This window comes from Molossus molossus, unplaced genomic scaffold, assembly GCF_014108415.1.
Source record: "Molossus molossus isolate mMolMol1 unplaced genomic scaffold, mMolMol1.p scaffold_m16_p_19, whole genome shotgun sequence".
NCBI classification, from domain to species: domain Eukaryota; kingdom Metazoa; phylum Chordata; class Mammalia; order Chiroptera; family Molossidae; genus Molossus; species Molossus molossus.
The window spans coordinates 18,634,434-18,658,903 of NW_023425354.1; the positions used below are offsets into that span (position 1 = coordinate 18,634,434).

Here is a 24,470-nt window from a genome sequence, read left to right on the forward strand (position 1 = left end):
TCATCACAACAATGCAAGGTCTAAAACCTATCAAATGTAGATACTTGCTGTTCTAGAAACAATATGAGTCCAGAAATGGGGCCCCAACTGAGGCTGCAGCTCGAGGCCCAGATTCCCTTCCTCTTCTTGGAACTCACAGGCCATCTCAATTAGTGACAGGGGACCTTGGGCTCTCTCGACACATGGTGCTTGGCCTTGGCCTCAGCCATCTCAACCCAAGCATGAGTTTGCTCTTGACTGCTTCTGCCTAAATTACATTGTCCAGGGGAGCCGGAAACCAAAGAAGGTCAACGTTTCCATATCCATCCATCCCTGCCCTGAGCACATAGTAGGTACTCAGTAAATTTGCCTAGCTCACTGAGAATTACATCTTCTACTAAATTGGGATTTTGAAAAACCTGTTGCTTGGGTTGTGATCAGCATAATTCCCTTACTTACATGTTGACTGAGAAATACTTGGTCTTAAAGCAAGAAACCATTAGAAGTGAGAAATGCTGATAGATTTATGCTGTACACAAGAGGAGACAGCCAAAAGAACAGGTCTATTTTTCCTTCTTCCCGAGTCAACACTGGATTATTTATGGCAACATCCCTGCTGGTGGAGTGGCTAGGACTTTAGCTTTTCTCCTTTTGGACTATTTTGTATCCATTAGCATCTCTACCAGAGGGGGAAACCCGGGCAGTAGGTAACACCCACAAGAGCCCACTCTCCTAGTGACTGACAGTCCTACAGAAGGGACGAAAGGCTGCAATTAATGTTTAAGATGCAGTTGAAAAAGTGACCCACAGGGTTTCCATTCTTCCTGCTTTGTTTCTGTTCCTATGACCACAAGTCACCAAGAATTGGTTCTATAACTTTACTCTCGTGAGTTGCAGAGAAGAAAAAGGTGTTGGCTCCTGCTCGGGCCAGATGCCCCTCTGATGGAGTCAAGCTGAGAGAATCCATTCTTCTTAATTTATGGCACAAAGACATGAGGGCATGCAGCTGGAGCCCATTGGAGTAAGTGGAAAATTCCAAGGAGGCCAGAGATCCTTGGTAGAACTGTGGTAGGGGAAGTGTCAGAGACAGAAATATGAGACTCTGGGCAGTGATAAAATAGTTTTAATGGGAGGCTTTCTGAAAGGACAATGTTTTCTTATGCTATCAAACAGCCAGTTTCCCTGCCTTGGGGTTCCTTGGGGGTGCACTGGCTGAACTCCCTAGCCCCATCAGAAGCTAGGATGTTACTCTGATATTATGTTTGCACCCCTCCACCCACAGGGACCCAGAGATGTGTCTTACTTAACATCAGGAGACTGGAGTTAGCTGGCAGTCAATCCAAAATATACAGTGTCCCTGTGTGTGTCCAGGCATGAGAGAGCGGGCAAGGGCTTCCCTTCCGACTTAGGATATTTCTCCATAGGGGAAGGGAAAGGGGGCAAATCACTTTGAAAATTCAACTCTGACCTTTACAAAGAAAACTAATAGACACTTTAGTATTATATACACAGCAGAGGGGCGAGGAGGTGGAGGGGAAATTGCACTTAATTACAGTAGTTTATAGTTTACACCCATTGGACAAATTTACTTCTTTAAAAGAAATCTCAAGATCAGTTGGGGTGGGGGTCAGGGAGGGAGTGCTGATATTTACAGTGTGTTTGGCTCAGTTCAATAGCACGTGTCCTCCTCTCCTCATTTCAGTAACAGATTCAAGTTTTCACATCAGTTTGTTCGATGAAGGAGCATAATGTAGACACTACGGCTTTCTCTCTTCCTCTTCCATGGTTTCTTGTCTCCCACCTCTGGGATAGATGGGAGGACTTGACGTCTTGGGAGAGGCATCGTGACAATACTGCATAGAAGGGAAGCTGGGCTTCGGGCTGCGCCTCCTGAGAACGGATTGTCCAAGGTACCAACAGGCTGTCAGGTAAGCAGGGACCTCTTGCAGGTGCTTGTCAGGTCACTGGGCTTTTCCATGACAGCTGCCCGGAGAGTGATGGTGTGGAAAATAGGATCCTTGTTGCTGTGCACAAACTAAGTGATGTGTAGGTATCACCAGGCTTGGAGAGGACACTGCAGAGAGAAAGGACAGAGAGCTCAGCTGTGTGCAGTTGGCAGAAACATGGGCCATTGGTTTGGCTTCTCTAGAGGAGCTGAGACCCAACTCAGGCAGCAAAGAGCTGGGAGTGCAGGGCTGGGGACTGAGTGCCTGCCTAGTTCTGTGGTGTTGGTCCTGAAGCGCACTTCCGTCAGCAAAACCTGCCAGCCGGCTTTTCCGGCCACTTCAGAAGAAAGAAAGAATCGCTGCAGACCTTGCAATGGTCATAACTCGCTGACCTTTATCCTGCACTTGGGCCCCTCTTTCTGGGAGAGTGGTGTGTATAAAGTGCTCAGTGTGGTTGCAACAGCAGCTGGATCAGCAGCTCTTGCCTCTCGTGGAAGTGAGACTGCTAAGAGCAGGGTCCCCGAGACCACGGTTCCCACACTTTACCTACGAGGACCAGAGATCCTGTTAAAATAGAGATTCTGATTCAGCGGGCCTGGGTGGGCCTAAGAACCTGCATTTCCAACCAGTTCCCAGGTTGTGCTGATCTACTTTGAGCAACAAGGCCATAAAGCACATGAGCAAACCAGCACTTATCCAGTGATTTACCAGGGCAGGAGTGTGGGAAATTACAGTGCTTTCTAAGGTTTATTACTATTAGGACAAGAAACTTGGAGGATCAAGAAAGAAACCGAAGGGCTGAAGGACTCTGATGCTAGAATTCAGGTGTCTGGGACGGTGGGGAGAGACCCCAGAATGGACAGGGAAAGCTTGAGAGAAGCCACACCCCCAAGATGGGGTAGAATCCCTTCCAAAGCCCGGAGCCTCACTCATTTCAACTGTTACGGGACATCGTTCCTCTCCCTCTCCTTCCAAGGAGTCCCTTTTCTGTTTGCCCTCTGTCTCCTCCCTCCCTTTCACTTCTGTTGGCATCTCAGGGGAAGGTTCTGCTGTTTGGCTTAGCAGCTTATTCTCTCAAGACTCCCCCTCAACACACACACACACACACACACACACCCCACTAGTACAGGCTTGCTATCCCATTATCATTTTATTAATCAGTACTTCCAACCATAATCCTATGTGAGGTTGCCCTTATGTCCATTTTCCAAATTAGGAGAACAGGGCTCAGGGAGAGTCAATGAATTACCCAAGACTTCAGAATGATGTGGGTGTGAAGTCAGATTCGAACCCGTTCTGGGTGCCCTCCCAGCACGTGTTCTTTCTATGATGCTCTGAGGTTAGGAGCCTTCTACTAGCTTTGAGCTCTTGGTCAGGTTACTCTCCCTGTGCCTCAGTTTCTTCACCTAGAAAGTGGAGGCTGTTGAGGGATTAGATGAGCTGATCGCAGTGAAGTACTCAGAACGGTGCTCAGCATAGCTGTTCTCATTAGGACTGCTGCCCAGGGCACCTCTGTCCACGCTGCTCTGAGTGCCTTCAGAGTGGGACGGAGCTGCACATTCGGGTGACGAGGCAGGTTCTGACCCTTTTAAATTCTTGAGGCTCTGCTCAGGGTCCTCTGATACCCTTTGCCTCCTCTTCCTCCCTCACCCACCCCCACTCTCGAGTCTCTTTACTTCCCACTATCAGCCTTTTTCCAATTTTCAGATTTCAGGTGGAGGAGAGAGAAAATGGCTTGTGACCTTGCAGGTTTCAATAGAAGAGCAAACAAGAGGGCAGATAAGGAGACGCCAGCGAGATTCTATGACCTGTCATTAGGGATGGGCTTCCCAGCTATCAAATGTTTGCTCACATAATAAAATGGTGGCAGGGCCCTAAATGTTGTCAAAGGAACTAGAGTTATTTGCCCCCTTCAGAGTCTAAACACAAACATCTGATAAAGGGGACACTGTGGTCTCTTAGAACCAAGGCGCACATGCAGCCCCATGGGGGGCCTTGCCCAGAGGATCTCTGAGTGACTACAGGGCCCGCTGTCTGAAAGGTGTGATGTCTGTGGAGGTTGTTCAGGATGCCCTCACTGTAAGAGGATTTCTTACATAATGGTGACAGCTAACATTGATCGAGGTCCTACTCTGTGCTGGGCACTCTGCTAAATAAGGGCTTTGCACGCATCATTGCACCGAGTTAGTACCTCAACCCTTGGAGGCAGGTAATTATCACTCATTCATTTGAGTGCCTTCTACATGCTTAGCACACAGAGGATGCAGCCGCGAACAAGACCCTGTTCACACCCTCACATCACTGTAGGGAGAGCTTTGAACAATAAACAAGTAAACAAATAAGCAAATATACAATGTATAAAATTGTAGGTGGAGAGGAATACTCTGTAGAAAAATAAGCATGGTGAGAGGGTAGGGGGACTTGAGGGAAAAGAGAATAATTTGGGGAGGGGGATCAAGAGGGACCTCTTTCAGGTGGTGACATTTGAGCTGAATGAAATGAGGGAGCAAGCATGCAGAGGTGCACATTAAGGAGTGTTCCCGGCAGATACCACAAATGCAGAGCCCTGCAGCAGGACCACTTTGGCTCTGGCTCAGCTGAAGCGGAGGGAATGGGAGGAGAGGAAGGAGGTGAGAATGGCAGGTCTGATCACAAAGGGCTTGGAAGTCTCTGTTTCAGTTTGGAGTTTGGTTGCACTGGGAAGCCATTGGCGAGTTTTGACAGGGAAATAACATGATTGATTTCTTTTTCTTTTTTTTTTTTTTAGCCTCACTGGAGGACATTTTTGCACCTATCTTCAGATAGAGCGGGAGGGAGAAAGAGAGACACATCGATATGAGAGAGACACATCAAGTGGCCGCCACCCACATGACTCCAACCAGGGCTGGGGACAAACTGCAACTGAGGCATATGCCCTTAGTGGGAACCGAACCCAGGACTCTGGTCCTCGGGCCGATGCTCTAACCGCTGAGCTAAACTGGCCAGGGCTAATTTTCTTTTTAAAGAGAGAATTCTGGCTGCTGTGTGGGGAACAAACTATTCCCTCCATAGGGGGGCAACAGTGAAAGTAGGGGTGAGAAGTTAGGAGCCATTGCAAGAGGTCAGTGAGAGACAGGGGCTGAACTGATGGGGTGGTAAGAAGTAGATTAGGGTGAACTTTGGAGCATCCCAGCAGAACTTACTGATGGACTGAATGTAGGGTGTGGTGAAAAAAATCAAGGAGACTTTCTGGTATCTCACCTGAACAATTGGTACCATTTTTGGAAATGGAGAAGTCCAAGGAAGAAGCAATGTGGGAAGGAAGAAATAGGAGCAAAAGGGTGAGGTCTTATTTTAGGCAGGTTCACTTTGACAGGTTTGTCAGATATATTAGGCATGCACATGTACAGGCCAAAGTTGCATTGGGTTGGTGAATGGGCACTCAGGGGAGAAATCTGCACTGGAGACAGAATTATGGACTCCATCAGTGTGTACACTTGATGCATAGCCATGGGATTCATAGAGATGAGCCAGGAGTAAACTAAGAAAGGAATGAACCTTGGGGCCCTCCAACAAGTGAATACTGAGAAGATGAGTTGCCTGCGAAGGAAATGCTAAGTGCCATAGGAGGAGAGCCAGAAATAGATAATGTTCCAAAAATCCAAGTAAAAAAAGAAAGGAGTGATCAATTGTATCAGAGATAGTCACAGAAATTAAAAAGTGACTATTGATAAAGAAGATGTGGTACATATATACAATGGAATATTACTTGGCCATAAAAAAGAATGAAATTCTACCATTTGCGACAACATGGTATTATGCTCAGTGAAATAAGTCAGAGAAAGACAAATACCATATGATTTCACGTGCAAAATCAGAATCTAAAGAACAAAGTAAACGAACAAACAAAGCAGAAACAAACTCATAGATACAGAGAACAAACTGATAGTTGTCAGAGGGCAAGAGGGTTGGGGGACTGAATGAAAATGGTGAAGGGATTAAGAAGTACAAACTGATGGTTACAAAATAGTCACAGGGATGTAAAGTACAGCACAGGGAATATAGACAACAATATTGTAATAATTATGTGTGGTGCCAGGTGGGTACTAGATTTATCAGGGATCACTTTGTAAATCATGTAAATGTCTAACCACTGGGCTGTATGCCTAAAACTAGCATCAAATAATATTGAATGTCGATTGTAAAAAATGTTTAAACATTAAAAAGAAAAGTGACCGCTGGATCTGGCAACATGGAGGAGTGGGTGAGCTGGACAGGAGAGGTTCCGGCGGAATGTGAGACAAAAGCCTCTTCTCTGGAGTCTTCTCAAGAGAGAGCCGGGGATGAGGAAGTGGGCACAGCGAGTATAGATAACTCATTTCTATTATTATTAAGTTCGATTAATTATAGCTCTATTAATTAAAAGAAATGATTATAATCCTAATTTTACAGACGAGGGACCTGATGTCTAGAAAGATTTTAAGTAACTTGCCCAGGGTCTCACAACAGAAAAGCTTATGCTCTTAACCACAAGGAAGATCATCTCCTTCTAAGTTCTGAGTCGAGCAACGGGGAAATGAATGCCCTTTGCCAGTTAAAGTCCTCTTTTCTAAGCTTGAGAGACATTCAAGTTGCCATCCGGGGAAGCCTCGTTCACCCCACTTGCCATGGGCGGGGTGTTTCAGGTCAAGAACTGAGCTAAGTGTGTGACAAGACTTATTGCGTTTAGTTCTTTCAATGATCCCAGGAAAGAGGAGTCATTATCTTCATATACAGGCAAAAAAACTGAAGCTCAGAGAGGCTAAGACTTTTCCCTGAAGTCGCACAGGTAGAAAGTGGTAGAATCTTGAGCCCGGGCCTGCCTGACTCCCAAGTCGGTACTCTGAAACACCAGACTGTACTGCCTCCTTGCCGGTAGAGAAGGCTGGGTGGGTGGGGGAGAGCTGCAGGGGATTTATGATGAGGCTTCCCACCTCCTTCTTGTCAGCGGCCTCGACCAGTGCCTGCTCTGAGGGCCCTCTCCTGACCTTTCTATAAACTAGGAAGTGGAACAGTAGGTAGAGAAGTTGTGGAAACAGGAGTCAGCTCACAGCCTGCCCACACTTGTTCTAACCGAGGTCGGTGCTTGCTATGGTCTTGCTTCCAGACTGGCAGGGCATTGTTTTGCAGGAGCTCAGGCACAGACCCACTCACAGTAATTCGCCAGCACCAAAGGGTAGAGGAGGAGAGGAGGCATGAGCTTCGGAAAAGACAGCCGGCAGAAGCTCCAGGATTCCCAACGAGAAAGTCCTAGCCCGAAGTTTCTGAAACATGATTCACAAGGCGCTGGGGAATGTCTGTCTTGACAAGAGGAAATACTAGGATCAGAGAGGTACAAGTCAAAATTCTGGCTTTAGCCTTATATACCTGTATAACCTTGGGTCATTTCTATGGGTGCTCAGAAATGGAAGGTGAGTGTTGTTGAATGGATTTGGAGTGAGACCAAGGACTAGAAGTCCAGCTCCAGATTTACCATCTGTGTGGACTTGGCCAGATCCCTCCCCATCTTTGAACCTCGGATTTTAGCTCTGTAAATCCGGCATAAAAATATCTGCCTCGCAGGATGGGTGGGAGGGTTAGCCAGGAAAGGTAAGATGGAAAAGCACCTGGGGTGCTGCTTGGCAAATGCAAGGCACTCAAAGATGCTAGTTTTGAATTCATTCATTCACTCACTCACTTATATTTACTGAACATCTACTATAGCCCAAGCATTTAGCAAAGTACAAAGGGCTTGGGAGCTTTGAGAGGCCTCTGAACTATCTGTATTTTCCCTGGGAGGTGGGTAAGAAGGCATCTGTGTGTCAGCAGAAGAATAGGAAGCAAGGATCTGTAGCTGGGCCCAAGAGGTAGGATGTACTCAAGAGATGGTCCCAATCCCAAGAAATTTTATTGCCAATACCCACTTTGACCCCATGTAGACCAAGCAATGAGTGAAATACTGAAAGAGCATTTGGAAGGTGTCTCCTAAAGAATTACAGAAAGGAGAAGGAAGAGGGAGGGAGTTACCACTTTGAGTACTAGACTATGCATCAGCCACTTTATTGGGCACTTTGAAAATTCTGTGAGATGGGGGTGGGATTTTCCCTATACGAGATGAAGAAAGTGTCTCACAGCAGTGAGGTAACTGCCCACAGTCATGTAGCAAGGGGTGAAGGAGCTGGGACTGGCTTGGATCTGTTGGCTTTTCCTAGCTCTTTAGGGTGCCTTGAAGTAGCAGTGCCCTGGCTGTGTCCCTCTGACTTGGCCAATGAGGAGCAAGGTGCACACTAGTGGCCCTGTTCAATGTGCACCTCAGCACCCAAACGATTCTGGAAACCCTGCCTTGTGGTCTTTAACTGTTTCGGTCTACCATTCCCCCAACATATTTGAACAAGGAGTCTTCTTCTCCTCATTCTATGTGCACCTGATTCCTAGCAGTGGTCTTGAAACTCCTTTCATAAAATAATGTTTTAAAACAAAGCAGCCTTGCCCCCAGGTCTCTTGTGGAACTCACTTTTGACTCTTTGCTTTTGGAATAGAGTTTGTACAACTTTTTTTCACCCTGGGTTTCTTTACACTCATTCTACTTCATTCTGCCTTTCTCATTCCCTCTCCTCCTTCCTTTTGTAGGAAGAATGTTTCCTGGTTGAAATATAATATGTGGGCCTAATTTTTACCCTTGTTCCTGATTACTAAAGACCACAAGAGCAGAAATTATGGTTGGTATTTTAAAGATGGGTTATGGAAGGCAAGTGTTGTTTAAGTGGAAAGAGTTCAGGATTTAGAGTCAAAGCCCAAATTCTGGAGGTCCGGGTCTAGAATTGATCCTCTGTGTGACCTTGGGCAAAACAGTCTCCATCTCTGAGCCTTAATTGACTTCTTTGTACTTCTTAGGAGGTTTCAATAAAGAGAAATGATGTTCATGAGAAGTACAAACTGTGAGTGCTCCATAATTTTATCCTTACTAAGTGTCATCATCATCTTCATCATCTGGGAAATGAGTCTGTCACTAGACTCCTGAAATGGCTGGGGACTTGGAGATAACTTCAGGGTAGTTCTAGAGGGATGTACATGCAGCTTCAAGCTTGGCTGGCCACTCTATCCAGTGGAGGGGAGAAGCCATTTGGGGGCTGGTGTGGCATCTCAGGGAGCATCTTGAAGTATTTTGATTAAGAGACCATTTCCTGAATTCAGAGGACTTGTTTCAACAAGCAAGCATCAAAGTCAACTTGGGAAAGACAGAAATAATTAATCACAGTCCTGTCTAGGGCTGACCAAGCGGCAGATGGATTGATAAACCTTTCAAAGGGGAAGGTATTCCCAAGCAGGGCTGCTGCGCCTGGCTGCCCCCCTGATTGAGATTTGTGAGCACAGATAAATGTTTTCCCTGCTTGCTACAAAGAGTGGGAAATCGCACGGAGTCGAAGGGCAAGGCAGTGTGTGTGGGGGTGTCCTTTCATCTTCCATTGGGTGAGAGAAGAGTAGCAAAGCAGGTCCCACACACCTCTCCCTCGCTCCTCAACTCCAGAGCCCAGCTGCGTAGGCAGTGTGTGAGTGTGTGTGTGTGTGTGTGCACGCGCGCGTGCGCCCAAGACACACCAGGCACTTAATCTGGGTGACCTCATCGAATCCCCAGAACAAGTAGGTGTTACAACTCTTATTTTAAAGATGAAAAAACAAAGGCGCAGGAAGGTCAAGGTCACCAAGCAAGTGGTACAACCAGGAATAGAACCTTCCTGCTTCATAACATTGCAGAGCCGGGAGGAGATGGGGACAAAGGGAAGGGCATGAAAGAACCTGCTGGAAGCACATGGCAGTGGATGAAGCGTGACTCGCAGAGCTCAGATGGAAAAAAGACCATCAGCAAGACCAAACCCTGCTGAGAGCCTCTGACATGAAGTTCAAGGTTGTCACCTACTTATCTAGTAATCAATAAAGGCTAAACAGTTCCCACACGGCATAGAGCCCAGCCACCAAAAGGCCTATTGTATTATTCTGGATTTGTCATCTGTGTTCAGACTTCCTGTCCTGTTTTCTAACTCTCAGAGCCCCGCTGGAGTCCAGCTGTTCAAGCTCAGCGATGAGCCTCACCGTTGGTTGTCCTTACTACCCCATAACCTCCCTGTGGACGTGGGAATTACTCATCAACTGAAACGGTGACTAAGCCTCTGGATTCCCTACTTTCAGTACACCAGGAAGTTGATTCTAAGTTGCTGTTTTTGAAAATAAAACACAAAATGAACACAGACCCCTGGACAGATTAGGCTGAGGAGTCCCCATGGGACACTCTGTAGAGCTTACAGCATTGTAGGTCCAGTATGGGTTCTGGACTGGGGAAATCAGCCGCAGGATCCCTGACTTTCTACTCACTTTCTCCATTGACTAACTTGTAGAAAATCCTTAGGGACCCCTCTTACAAACCATGAAACTCCACAAAGGGTCCGACTTCCTGAGCTCTCCTTGGAAATACCTTTCCATGCATCACTGGCAATCCACCAGGGAAATGCTCAGTCTCCATGCCTACAGGCTGCATGTAATCCAGGCTCCAGTGACTTATCAAACATCAGTCCTCACTCAGAGCTCTTGTTGGGGGTACCAGGGGAACAATAAGCCTCTTTAGCTTGTGGCCCATCTTCTTGGCCCTGTGACCTCAGAGATTCCTTTAGCAAGCAACAGAGAGCATCAGAAGGACCAGACTGATGGCTGAGTCCAAACCCGCCACACTCTCTACACATCAATAGCCTTAGTCATTACCCACCCCCTCCCTTTCCTGATGGCATTACCTGTTTACTGGAAGACATGTTGGTGAGGGTACTGATGCTGCTGGTATCTGTGACCACCATCGCAGACGGAAACCGGGAGGTGTGGGAATACTGGGGGGGTTCCTGCTTGTGTGTGTACACTGCAGAGACAAAGTGAAAACAAAATCAAGGTGCCAATCACACAGGCATTTGTACTTCTCACACTATCCCTCACCACAGCTCCTGTGTCCCTGGGCAGGTAAAAGGGGATGGTGGTACTGGTGGTGGAGATGTTTGGGACGGCAGTGTATTATGGTAAAAAGAACGGCCATGTGTTTAAATCCCGGCTCCTTAATCAAGTTACTTAGCCTCAGTTTCCTGCCAGTTGAATGAGAGTGATATCTGTTATAGGATTAGAAGAGATCATGTTCAAAGCACTTTGTATCAAATAAACAAACAGCCTTGCACAGCACCTAGTATGTAGTGGTGACAGCACTTCTGTGGTGGGAGCAGTTCTGTTCCCCTGACTTTCAATAGCGTGTTAGATGCCTGGGTACAACCAAGTGATCCTTAGGTGTATGTGGTACATCTGGGATTTTAAGAAAAAAAAAAAGTCTAAGTAGCTGGCAAACATGAAGGAGCCGACCAGCACACGCTTGCCATTTCTGCCAGAACGCAAGCACCAGGTCTCATGCTAGCAATACCAGATGAATTAATAATTATAATTAGACATGGGTATAATTCATTGATATAATTCTGGGCTTTCCAGTTTGCATTAAAATGCCTTCTGACATCATAGTCTTATAACACCCCAGGAATATAGATAGACAACAGGAGTCTAGAATCAAATAAAACCTCCAGGAACCTGTGACTCCATTTTTAGTTTTTTTAAGTACTGGTCCACCAAGTCTGGAACCTTTGGACACACACTAGTTGTCCATAAGATTTATGTAAATTCTAGGTCACATGACCAACTAATAAAAGCATGTGGATGCCTGGCCTTGAGGGAGGGACCCACCTGTTCTACCCTGGAGTCCTCTACGTAGGAAACAGGGTGAAGGTCGCTGCCTGCTGCCTCAGCTTGCCTTTCCTATGGAGGGAGGCTGGTAATTTCCTGGTCTGAAGCCCCACGGGCTCTCTCTCCATAGCCAGCCAGGCCAACGAGACCTCAGCGGTTCACAGGTCACTGGTGATGACTCTCTGACTGTCCCACCCACCCAGGACGCCCCTGAGGAAGCCTGCTCAGGTGAGGGGCAGAGGCAAGTGGGGAGCACGCTGTCAGGCCTGAGAAGAAGGGAACTAGGGCACATGTGCTCCCCGACTGGGCTACAGGCTGTGGCAGTTGTTTGAGAAGCCACGAAAATGCGATTGGAATGTGAGATGGTGCTTAGAAACCAGCTCCACAGGCCTGAGGGGGCAGAGTCTGGAGGATAGCAGAAGGCTGGACTTGACTCTCCCTCAGACCCACAGCTCTGCCCGAGGCAGGCAGGGGAGAAACCAAAGTCTCCTTCCTCATTCCTGCCTCCTCCTATTAAGGTGTCAGTCCCTTAATAAGCAGTCACTGTGTCTCTGGAACTCTTGATGCTTACCAAACACCATTCATAACTATTTTTTATCTCCATAATCACTCTATGTAGATATTATTTTCATTTTATGGATGAAGAAGTTGAGGCTCAGAGTGGCTAAGTAGTGTACCAATGGCTGCACAGCGGGTACGTCTCAGAGCCAGGATGTAAATCTAGGTCTGTCTGACTCCACGGCTACCACTCTATTCCAGAGACTTTTCTGATGTTCCTGTGGGACCATGCCCGAAGCAGGGAAGCCATCCTTTCCATGATTTCTCCTCAAATTAGTAGGCCACGGGCTATCCCCTAATCTGGCCAGAAGACTGGGGCCTGGGGCTCAGGATGGGGGTGAGGAGAGCTATAGGGGCTGGAGTGGGTGGAAAATAAGTGGCTGAAAGGTAAGACTTAGGGATAGGTGTAGAAACTGGAGATGGGAAATAGCCTGTGTGGGGTGGGGAAGTGTGCAGAAACTCTAATATTCCTTGTTCAGCAAGTGTGCAGGTGCTATTTTCCACCTCTATTCATGGTTCATGATGTGATGCTTGGAGTATGTAAATCGGAGTGCATGGGACTCTAGAAGATTCTTCAGTTCCAGGGAAGGCAAATAGGATGCAAATATTATGCCAACTATAATCACTTGGTAATGGCTGCTTGAACTTTTGGACTGGAAAGGCTGCATTGGGGCTCACTGGGAAAGGCGCTGTGGTTGATGTGACTCCATGCATGGGTGTCAGAGAGGGAAACTATGGCACGTGTTCCACACACACACTAGCCCTGCTCTCTAGCTCCAGCTCCCCTTACAGGTAGGCCTCAACTGTCCTCTTCCAACTTTCCCCGGGAATCCGGAGGGGAGAGTAAAGGAACTGAAAAAGCACAGCACCACACACAGTTATGCTTGAGGAACTGTCCTGGTTGATCATAGGCAGGGTAAAACGGATAAACCTCAGGGAAAGTTCAGACCCAGAGAGGGAGGAGGGTGGCTGCTGAGGGCCCTCGGTGCTCCTCCCCAACACGCCCAGGTCCTTACTGTGTGAGTTCTGCAGCTGCGTCACAGCGGCCATGAAGGGCTGCTGGGCCATGTGGCTGCCCGGGCTCTGCTGCATGAGGGGCTGCTGGTGAGGGCTGTGCAGCTGCTGGGAGAACTGCACCGGCTGCAGGGCCGCCAGGCTGCCAGCCACACTGTTGATGACGGGGACGCTCTGTGCTTGGGAGGTGTTGAGGCCTGTGGGAGCAAGAGGGAGAGGTCAGAGACGCTTCAGGGATGAGGAGAGGTGAGTGAATGTCAGTGTCATCCACTGAGTCCCTGCCTATGTGTGAGGCCCTGGGCTGAGCCGGTGACACAAGAGTCTGCATGGGAAGCGATTTTATTGGTCCATTATCTAGACAACAAAACTGAGGCTTGAAGAGATTAAGAGACTTGCTCAAATTCCATAGGGAGTTGTAGATGGAAATGGACTGACTGAGGCTGGAGAGTCTCCCGGTCATATGACCTCCCAAACTCTGCTCCTTTGAGGCTGCCAGGGCCCTAGAAAGCTGACCCTACTTGCTCACTCGATCCATGCCTGCCTCCGAGAGAGGCTTGCCCTGGTGGTGCCCTTGGGACAGAGCTGAAGGCCGGCACTCTGAGGAACAGATTATTGCCCAGATCTGTCTGTCCAGCAGAGGGCAGGAGAGTGCAGGGGCCTATATTTTGATTAAAAAAAAAAAAATCACTTCCACAGTCCTGGGAGCATGAAGTCTGAAGACACTCATTTGGCAGCTTTGTGCAAACACCCTGAGAGAGGCTAGGTGCTCATTTTCATGACTGTGGCAAAGAGGGCAAAAAACCCTGGAACTCGGCCAATCTATGAAGTTTTTTCTTATCTGGTAACACGAGGGCTTGTGGCATCAAAAGGAGAAGGTGCTGGGAGGAGGAACTAGTAAAATGAATGTTGGCAGTTACAGAGGGTCTTGTCCTCTTTCTGATCTGAGGGGTATGAGGACCTCTGTGGTTCTGTACTGTCTATACCCAGAGGCGTCCCTAGAATTAGAGCCGGCACAGCAAAGATTGGTCCCTGATACCCACCGTCCATCTGTTCCCTGGGTAGGACTCGAGGGAAGGCAGCTGAGGCAGGTGGAAATGGGACAAAAGAATCAGGGAAAGACACCCAACCTCTTTCTTGGAGCCACCAATGTTCCTTGGATCTTGCTTTCTGGGAAGGGGTGTGTGTGGGGGGGGTGGGGGAAGGGGGGGAGGATAAAATGAAGAAGGAAACCCAGAAAAAGGTCTCTTTTACGCAAAGGTGGAAGGAACACCCAGAGAGCCTTTCCTCAGACGGAGAGGGTTTCATAAGCAGATCTGCAGGCAGCCCTCCATGGAGATAGCACAAAGACCTTAACAATCGCCCACTCAGAGCTTTAGCTGATATTGTTATCAGAAACATAAAAGGTGAGTGGAGGAGAGGAATAAGCCCCCTCCTGGCTCTCCTGGGTGGGGCTGGAGGGTGAGGTCCTCAGATCACCCTCAGAACAGCACTATCTCCAGTTCCCCACAGGGGCCCAGCTTCTCCCCAGGCCCACGTCTCACCTGATACCCTGGAATACTGTTTCCCTCGCCTGCCTTCCACTGATGCTCTCAGTTGCCTAGGAAGCCCACAGATTTGCTGTTTTCCAAGGGCCCATTGTTGCTGCTTGTTAGGAAATCTCTGCCCAGAAAAGCTAATTGTCCTGTGTAGAGTGGATGACATCTGAGGGCATAGTTCTGAAACCTGCCTGTGCTTTACCATCATCTGGGCGAGCTCTTTATGGAATATACATTCCGAGGCCCCGCCCGAGGCTTAATGAGCTAGAACCTTTAGAGGTGAGGCCCAGGAATCTTATTTCCAACACAGTCTATGTGCCTCGATTCCAGGACTGAGAGGCACTGATGTCATGCTAGCTCCCGTGAAGTGTGACTCTGAGCCTTTCCATCTGTTTTCTTTCCCCTGGTTCCTGCTTACGAAGCCAGCAGAGGAGTAGAAAATGAGGAATTGGCACTGCCAAGTAATTTGTTACCACACTGTCCATGGTCTCGGTGGTCCTGAGGCAGGACCCACATATTCAATAGGACATGAGTTGGCTAAAAGGGGGTGATTGCAACTAATTCTTTATCCCAACACTCCATGGGTAGGACTGTGGCTCAGTCAAGTTTTTTGGTGATCCTCACCGTTTTTCATGCTCTCTCCCACTCCAAGTACACACACACACACACACACACACCCTAAGGTCAATGTACACTCTGGTGTTGCCATTCAGCAGTAGGAGATTAAGACTATTGTGAGAGAGTAGAGAAGCATGGATGAAGAAAATTAGGAGGAACTAAACTGAAAAATACAGAGCAGCCTCAGGAAAAATTTTAGTTCAGATAGTACCTGAGAAAATATATAACTGTGTGTAAGCCCAAGTTTGACATGGGAAGAAAGAAGGTAAGTAGGATGGTTTGTTTATGATTCTGTAGAACTAAAGAGGTGGGATATCTTACCCATGGGCCTTTTAATCAAATCTTCTAGATGGCATGCAAGTTGGTTTCAGGTAACCTATATAACTCTCAATGGTATTAGTATGGTTACCGTATTTCCAGGGAGGGCCCAGTGAAAAGGCAGTAAATTTAAAATAACTTATTATTTTGTAAGTCCTCCAAGGGCTTTTTCCATTTCCACTTCCCTCTGCAAAAGTAAATGTGGAGTATACCAAATTCTGAGCAGCTATGGATAGGATGAGAGCCACACATACTCATTTAGAACATCTGTGTGCCTCCTTTGGGCCTACTCCTGGTTTGCTCTTAAAGAGCATATAAATCATTCTCCTCAGAAGTGACCCACGTTGCTATCCTGGCTAAAGCTGGTTTAGGGAGAGAGGAGGGGAGGGGAGGAAAAGGCAGGACTAAACCAAAGAGGTGGTCAACGGGGGCACCTGACACCAGGGAGGCCCTGAGTACACGGGGGCGGTCCTAGGTTGAAAGAAAGAGGAGCAATGTGCCACCCCTAGATCTCTCCTGAGACTTCCCAGGAATAATTCCAGAGTCATAATGGTGACTTGACCTGAGCTGCCATTGTGAAGCTGAAAATACACTGAATATTCATCAAGGTTAAAATTCTGAGAGGCACCCACAGCACAGGTTACGTCAAGCCTCCCATGCCCTAAAACGCCCATCTGGGACAGGGTACAAGCTTGCTGTTAAATATGAGCCTCCTAGATCTGGAAGGACCTGACCTCATCTTCAAAGCATGGGCTTCAACAACCTATTTCTCTTTCTCTCTCTTTTTTTTTTTATCCTCACCCGAAGACATTTTTTCATTTTTTGTTCAGATAGAGTGGGAGGGAGGGAGAGGAAGAGAGAGAGAGAAACATCGATATGAAAGGTACACATTGAGTGGCTGCCACCCGCACAACCCCAACCGGGGCCGGGGACAAACTGCAACCGAGATACATGCCCTTAGCGGGAACCGAACCCGGGTCTCTCTGGACCGCAGGCCGACACTCTAACCGCTGAGCCAAAATGGCCAGGGCAACAACCTATTTCTTCTTAAAGACCTAGAGATGTTATGACTATTTCCCTCGGAATTCCCTCTCACTGTATTTTTACCACTGGCCAAAGATGTCTCATCTGATCACATAAAATTCCCCATTTAGAAGGAAGCCCATCATGTATTGCTCCATCTCCACCAACACAAAGAAACATCAGCACCAACTCCTGGAGAATCTACCACATACTTAGGGATAGGGATGGACACTAGACAAAAGTATAAACTACAGTATTACACATACTCATGCCTTATAGATTTATAAGCATGTCTATGCACATTGTCATTGATCAGCAACCCATTTTACAAATGGGGAAACTGAACCTCATAAAGATTCAATGATTGGAACCAGGATGTGCATGCAGCTAGTAAATTGTGACCAAGATTCAATTCCATTGTATATTTTTTCTTATTTTAGGCTAAACAATCTAAATATTATTGAGGAGAGAGAGAAGAAACTAAACAAAACAAGGTGAATCAAAACTACAAGTGGTGGGTGAATTTAGTCCTTTCTTATCAGGTTGACTTGCTTCCCAGCCAAGTTTTCTCTGTGCCCTCAAGTTTTCTGACCAAGAACGGAGCTTACTTTGTGCAATGGCCATGACTCCAGAGAGCGGTGTCATGATGAGGTTTTGAGATTGCTGGGGGTTATGGTGGGACAGGCTGTGGATGTTCGTCAAGGTGCTGACAGGGGGCAAACCACCTCCTGAGACCGAGATCTGCTGGAGAGAAAAAACAAGAGCAGCATGAGTGGAATTGGAATCATAAAGAGCAGTGTCCAAAATGACATCTCTTAGCGATTTCTTGACACAACTAATTAACGGCTGAATTCATTCGTTCGTTCATTCATTCATTCACTCAATAACAGTTATTAAGTACCTACTTCTAGGTAGGAACTGTTCTAGGTGCTGAAGATAGAACAATAAAATAGAGAGTAATCCCTTCCCTTATGATGCTCCATTTGTTGACTAACTTTGAGTTACTAGCCTACCTTAGAGATTCTTCTGCCCATGGGTATGATATGATTGTCACTTGATCATTTTGGAAGTATCCTCTGTTCTGCTCTTTGCCTTCTCTATTATTGGTGCTAAAGTCATTCGACTGCTAAAAAAAATATTAACTGAAGAAATGTCCTGGGATTCCCCAGTGAGAACAGATTAGGGATTAGGCAGGAGCTCAGGGACGCTCCCAATGACCACAGGCTCTACCAAGCACTGCTCATACATTAACTCACAAACCTACCACAGTCCCATAAGGTAGGTACTTCTGCCATTCCTATCTCACTGATGAACAAACCGAAGTCAGAGTAGACTGTACACTGCCTAATGGTACACCTGGTATTTAAGCCAAGTTTATTTGACTCTAGTTTTATTGAGGACTTTTCCCTACCTCTGCAATTATTACTAAGGGTTGTGGGAGATCAACAACAATTGAGCTTTTCTACTTTCTCCAAATCTCCACTGTACATTACATTTTCTTTATTTTATTATTATTATTTTATTTATTTATTTATTTTGGTCAAGGAGCTGATATTGTAATGATAAAACTACCAAATAGGCCGTGGACCCCAGGTACCAGGTACCTCCATTTTATATATATATATATGTAATAGATGATATATATATATGTGTGTGTGATAGATAGATAGATAGATATGGATATAAATATAGATTATATATATATATATTTTTTATCCTCACCTGAGGACGTTTTTTCCCCATTTTTTGTTCAGATAGAGTGGGAGGGAGAGAGAGGAAGAGAGAGAGAGAGAGAGAGAGAGAAACATCAACATGAAAGAGACACATCGAGTGGTTTTCACCTGCACGACCAACCAGGGCCGGGGACAAACTGCAACCAAGGTACATGCCCTTAGCAGGAACCAAACCTGGGTCTCTGTGGACCACAGGCCAATGCTCTAACCTCTGAGCCAAACCAGCCAGGGCACCCCCATTATATTTTAATGACAGATTAGTAAGAAAAAGCTACTGATTTTTATATGTTACTTCATATATGACCACTCTAAATTTTTTATTGATAATTGAATCCTTTTATTTATTCCTAATAGTGTCTTTGCCATTATGATTTTCTTCATTGTTCCAAGTGTATAATGACATCACAAGCATATAACGCTCACAGGGTCTCTTCTGTGCTAGGACTAATATGTATACATGTCATATTGCATTGATTGGAACTTTCTGAATAGTATTAAATAATAACAGCTGTAATAGATGTGCTTGCTTTGATTCTGATGTTATTGTATATAAAGTAAACACATAAAAAAGTAGTTTACTATTTATAGTTTTAAAATAATTTTTAATGATTATTAAGGACACCGCCCCTCTCATTCTGAACTAATCCAGACATTCTTGATGGCATCAGGGGCCCGGAGAGGTGCTTTAGGGTTAGAATACATACACTAGATGTTTGAGTAGTCTAGTTTCTCTTCTGTCTCTCATTACCCAGAGCTGCTCAGACTCGCACCAGCACCCAGGTAAGACACTATCTCCCTCCTACCCTGCCATTCTGATCAACCCCATAGCTTCCAAGGTTAACTTGAAAAAGAAAGAAAGAAAAAAACCAAACAGGTTTATTTGTGTTTTCAAAATGAGCATCAAGAAGTGAGTTAGGGGTCATGTGACTAAGAAGGAATTCCAGCCACATCAAACAAGAGAGAACCAGCCTGTTTGCTGGACTTGTTTTTCAAAATGTCAGAGTCATTAAAAAAAAAAAAATCAGTAATCTGCCTTCAGACTTCCCTTGGGTAATGTAGTCCTTCAGAAAAAGTCAAAGAAGTGACAGCAATCTCTGCCATTTCTTTCTTTTTTTTATCCTCACCTGAAGACATTTTTCCATTTTTTGTTCAGATAGAGTGGGAGGGAGAGAGAGAGAGAGAGAGAGAGAGAGAGAGAGAGAGAGAGAAACATCAACATGAAAGGGACACATCGAGTGGCTGCCTCCTGCCCCACCCAACCAGGACCGGGGACAGACTGCAACCGAGGTACATGCCCTTAGTGGGAACCCGGGACTCTCTGGACCGCAGGCCGACACTCTAACCACTGAGCCAAACTGGCCAGAGCAATCTCTGCCATTTTAATGCTTGGTTTTAGTGGCGAAAGAGAAACATGAATGCCAATGATAAAAACAACTTAAATGTATATGGCTTTAGAATCTGTAGAGTGCTCTTACTGCTTGTCCTTGATAGATAATGACACAAATAGAGAAAGCATTATAATGATTGTCCCTATGTTACAAATTAAGAAAGTGATCTTCAGAAAGGTTGAGAGACTAGTCTATGTCATTTGACTTGTAAGTGAGGAAACCAGAATCCAAACACAGATTTGCTGCAGTTTAAATCCCACTCACTTACTATGTCTAGGAAATCTTGGTCAAATTCCTTCCCATTCTAAAATGCAACCATTATTTTCTATTTGCCTCTAGGAATGATGAAAGCCAGAGAGCTTCTGAGGATATCAGCATGATCCTTACATGATAATTCAGAGAGCTTGACCATTTGCAGTCCTCTCACTATGCTAACTACTTAACCTGCCTACAACATGAGGTTGGTATTCTTCTCCCTACTTCGCACACAGGAAACCAAAGTTGGAGAAGTTAAGAAATGTGGCCTAGTGGTAATGTCAGCATTGAAAGCAGCTACCTGCCTCCAGGCCAGAGCTTTTCACCATTAGGTCACACTGCTTTGATGCTGTGAAAATATCCAGTACGTGCTTTTTTAGAAAAAACACAAGTTCAACATGCACAGACTGCCACCGTAAACCTGGCCAGCTCTTGGTCAATGCATGCCATCTGGGCATGGGGTGGGGGACAGAGAGTGAAAAAGAAAGCTCAAATGGATCAACATTATTTCCAAAACCAATAGTGGGGGAAGATTTCAAATGCATGTCCTACTGAAAGTCAGCACACAGAAATTGTCATTCCTTGTACAGAGTTTATTCAAAGAACAGCAGGGCTAAAAGCAATCCTCACACCAATTACCCCTCAAATTACAGGTGAGGAAACTGAGGGTAAGCGAAGCCCATCCTACTGCTGATAAATAACAGAGCCCAAGACTTGGACACACTGCCTGCATTACTTTTAACCATATTCCCCTCTTGCCTCGGTTGTCCAAGATCTGTTAAATACGAACAGGAAACAGACCCTTGAATTTGAGACAACCTGCTCTTCATGAAGAAACTGAAGGGAAGAGGGGAGGGTAAGGAGGCTGTAGAAGGCCTCCCGTAGCAGCCCCCTTTCACTGATTTTGCCGAGACCATTGCCAGGGAGATCAGTTCAGGTGCCCTGGAACTAGAGTTGACCAGGCCAGCTCTCTCCTCAGAAACTACACTTTGTTTTTCCTCCAGGGAGCTGGGGACTCAATCACCTGTGACTCACCGTTCCCGTGTTGCCTATACAGCACACACGTCAAGGTCTAAAACGGCATCTGCGTCCTGTCCCTTCCCCCCACTTTGGCCCCCGCTGCCTCTGGGTCAGACACCTTGAGGGAATGTGTGCAGCACACCTTGAGTGTGGAAGCCAGGAACCTGCCCCCTCTCCCTGCCCCGAAACACAGAGCATGACCAAAGACTAAAGTTTTCCATTTCCTACCCTCGCTGGTGTCGTAATGCCTGTGTCCTCTCACGGGCTGCTCTCTCCTGCACTGGCCTTGCTAGAGGATTAGAACCCTGAAAATTCAACCCCCAACAGTCCATTCCTCACCAAGTGTGCTAACCTTACATGTGGGTGTGGACTGTGGTTATGACTACAGAAAACTTCATTTGAAGGGAATAACACTGACATTAACATAACAACACTGTCACTTATTGAATATTTACCTTATCAAACACTGTGCTGAGTTCTTCCTATGTAATCACCTTTGTCTCCTCAATGACCCTATTGATATTACCCCCATTTTATAGATGAGAACAAGAGACCTGGAGTACCTCAGGAACCTGCCCAAGGCTACACAGCTATTAAGTGCTGGAACTGGGATTTGAACCTGGGTCATCGTAACTTCAAAGTCGGTGCTTCTTACTCACCCTGTAAGCATGGCCCCACCCCACCTGCCACTTTGTGCCACTGATCTTCACTAGCATGCCATCCGATGTCCTTTAAAACCTCTCCCCACTGGCCGTCCACTAAATCCTGACTTAATTAGTCTCCTTGCCAGCACCAGGGGGTGGTGAAGAGAAAAAGGGGGCTTGTTTCAAAATGAGGTCCTTTCTGGGTTAAAAAAAAACTGGCTTTGGAGGCCTTGGTTGGGGGTGGTGGTGAATGAACATTTTATCAACACAAATGTCATTGGCAGCCCCAAAACAAACAGTGTCCCACCCGGCCTGCTCCTTTATGAGGCATTCAATCAATAAAATGAGAGCAGAGCTCTGTCAGATTTATTGGCTGGGTTCAAACCGAACACCTCTTCCACCCGCCAAAGGCTGGGTCACCCGTTCTACCTTTCCATTCCAACTCTGGACAGCCCCCATCTTCCCCGGTAGGGCTACAATGGTTCATTGTTTGAGGCAGGCCTTGTGAGAAGTTGTGTTTGTTTTACTTCTTATCTTATCAGCTCCAGAGCTACAATGGCCCAGGTGTACTCACCATTTTACCATCAGGTGAGAGGAGATTGTGGCCTGGGTCCAAGCTGGCAGGAGAGACTTGCTGTAAAACAGACTGGCTGGTCACCATGGCGCTGTTGCCATGGTGACTGATTGTTGAGGAGGAAGTGACCTCATTGTTTCCCTGCTGGCTGTAGCGCACTCCTGCAAAACAAGGCAAACCCAACAGTGAACATTAGTGCCACCAGGGCCCCAGCACACTGACTCTGCTCCTCCCCTTGTTTTCAAGGGTGGGTGACAAGAAAACAAAATTGCCTTCTCTTCCTCTGTCTACCCACAAGAAACATCAGCTGTCTTTTTCCAGGGGAAAGGCCTCTATTGAGTTTTGGAATGTAAGCTCCATGAGGCCAGGACATTTTCATCTGTTTCGTTTTGTTCACTGCTATATCTCCCGTGCCTTGGCACGTGGTAGCCACTCAATAAATACGCGTCAAATAAATGAATAAACGAGTGAATGAATGAATTCTGCTTGTTGCAGTGTCAGCATAGTTCTTTTAGGATTTAGGGTCTTATCTTTCTGGCTGAAGTATTTCTTTTATTCTTCAAAATGCCTTCCAGAAATGTTTCCCTGGCATCTCTTGGCTCTGTGTGGCTGCAAAGTATGAGCTGACCCACTTTACAGACACTTGGCAGTGACCCTCCTAAGAGCCATAGCAAAATGCATCAGTCCCTGTGCACTACTGTTTTGCCTGAGCCCAAAAGGCCCAGGGGACACAGGCAGGCAGCACAGGATGGGGCTGCAGCTCGGAGTCTCTGGTTCTGGGACTCACATTCCTTTAATGGGGTCCCATTTGGCTGACTTCAGGGCACAGGGGAAGGCATGTCTGTTGGGAAGTGGGGCAGGTAGCACACACAGGTGGATGCAGATGCTTAGTAAAGCACTGTGGTTTGGTCTGCAAGGGAGGGGAGAACCTCATTGCTCTGACCTGTCCTCTTGCTCAGGAAAGGGATGATGCTGGGTTGAGACCAGGCAGTCAAAGAAAGCAGAAGCTGGGCAAAGAACCTGGGTAAATTTGCCGAGTCAAAATCCTACTTGATGTGCCCACGAAACAACCAAAGACAAAGCTGGTGTGGCTGGGCATCTCACCCTAAACTCAAAGCTTAGAAAGAGTGTTTTTGTTTTTCATTTTGGATTTGACAAAAAAAAGGATTGGGGGACGTTATCCTGCAAGAGAGGGAGCTCAGATGTTCTAGGCATAAATTTATTTGGAAAGGTGTGCCAACTATTTGGCTGTACTTCTCCTTTTCCCCAGTTCCCCAAGATGAACCATCACTTTATAAAGTATATTGATTCTGCTGGTCTGTCTCCCCCTGCCCTGCCTCCTTTTCCAGGAGGCTGACAAAGTCCCCCCAGGGACCAGGCAAGCTGTCATAACTGCAGTCTCCAATTCACTAAGACGAAGCTTGCCAAGAGGAAACCCAAGCCAGTTTTCCTTGGATCCTCTGAAGGACACTATCCAAGGCTGATATGACCTAGAGCTTATGAGGGCTGGGAGAAGACAAATAGGTGCTAAAGTACAGCTCTAACCTTCAAGAGCAACTTGTTTGACTATCAAGTGGCTTAATGCGTGCTCTATGGGCTTCTTCTATTGGTTGTTTCCCCATCCTTTGATTCAAGGGGCTGTTAGTGGGGGTGGTGTCAGTAATAGGGCAACACTAGAATTCAGTCGCTATTGGTCTAGGGCATTAAATTTTGGGGGAAACAGGAGCCGTGAAGTTAAAAGGGAGGAAGGCTTCCATATCTCCAAATCAACACCCCTGCCCAGTCCTGTCGGGCTTTCTCTGCGGCCCATCTGCAGCCCCCTGCTTTACTGTTTATCACCCTCTACTTCATCCCATTGGATTAAATTAGGTCCTTTCTCTCCATTCACATTAGCTCACAGTACTGTTACTGTGAGAAAGACCTGAAGCTTGTGAGCTCAGAAGGCAGAGCTAGGTTCAATGGAAAAGGTGGAGGCAGATTTCAAATCAATAAAAGGAAGAATTTCCTAACAAGGAGAGACAGTGGGAAGACTGTGGGCTGTGGAGCTAGACAAACTCAGGTTCAGATTGTGACTTTGCTCTTCACAGATGTGTAATCTTGGGAAATTTT

The 24,470-nt window shown here is 46.5% G+C and overlaps 1 protein-coding gene across 3 annotated transcripts in view; it reads right to left on the minus strand.

Annotated features, from left to right (window-relative positions):
• Positions 1-1,087: 1,087 nt before the first annotated feature.
• Positions 1,088-24,470, minus strand: part of HNF1B (HNF1 homeobox B) — a 52,884-nt gene continuing 29,501 nt past the window's right edge. For 2 of the 3 annotated variants that reach the window (XM_036268784.1, XM_036268785.1), the window contains exons 5-9: positions 22,362-22,522; positions 17,356-17,488; positions 13,256-13,450; positions 10,706-10,824; positions 1,088-2,053 (exon numbers count right to left, since the gene is read on the minus strand). In XM_036268784.1, the coding sequence (XP_036124677.1) occupies positions 2,033-2,053; positions 10,706-10,824; positions 13,256-13,450; positions 17,356-17,488; positions 22,362-22,522 (629 nt within the window). In that variant the 3' untranslated portion in view covers positions 1,088-2,032. The remainder of the gene's footprint in view (positions 2,054-10,705; positions 10,825-13,255; positions 13,451-17,355; positions 17,489-22,361; positions 22,523-24,470) is intronic. The other variant, XM_036268786.1, reaches the window with a different exon arrangement.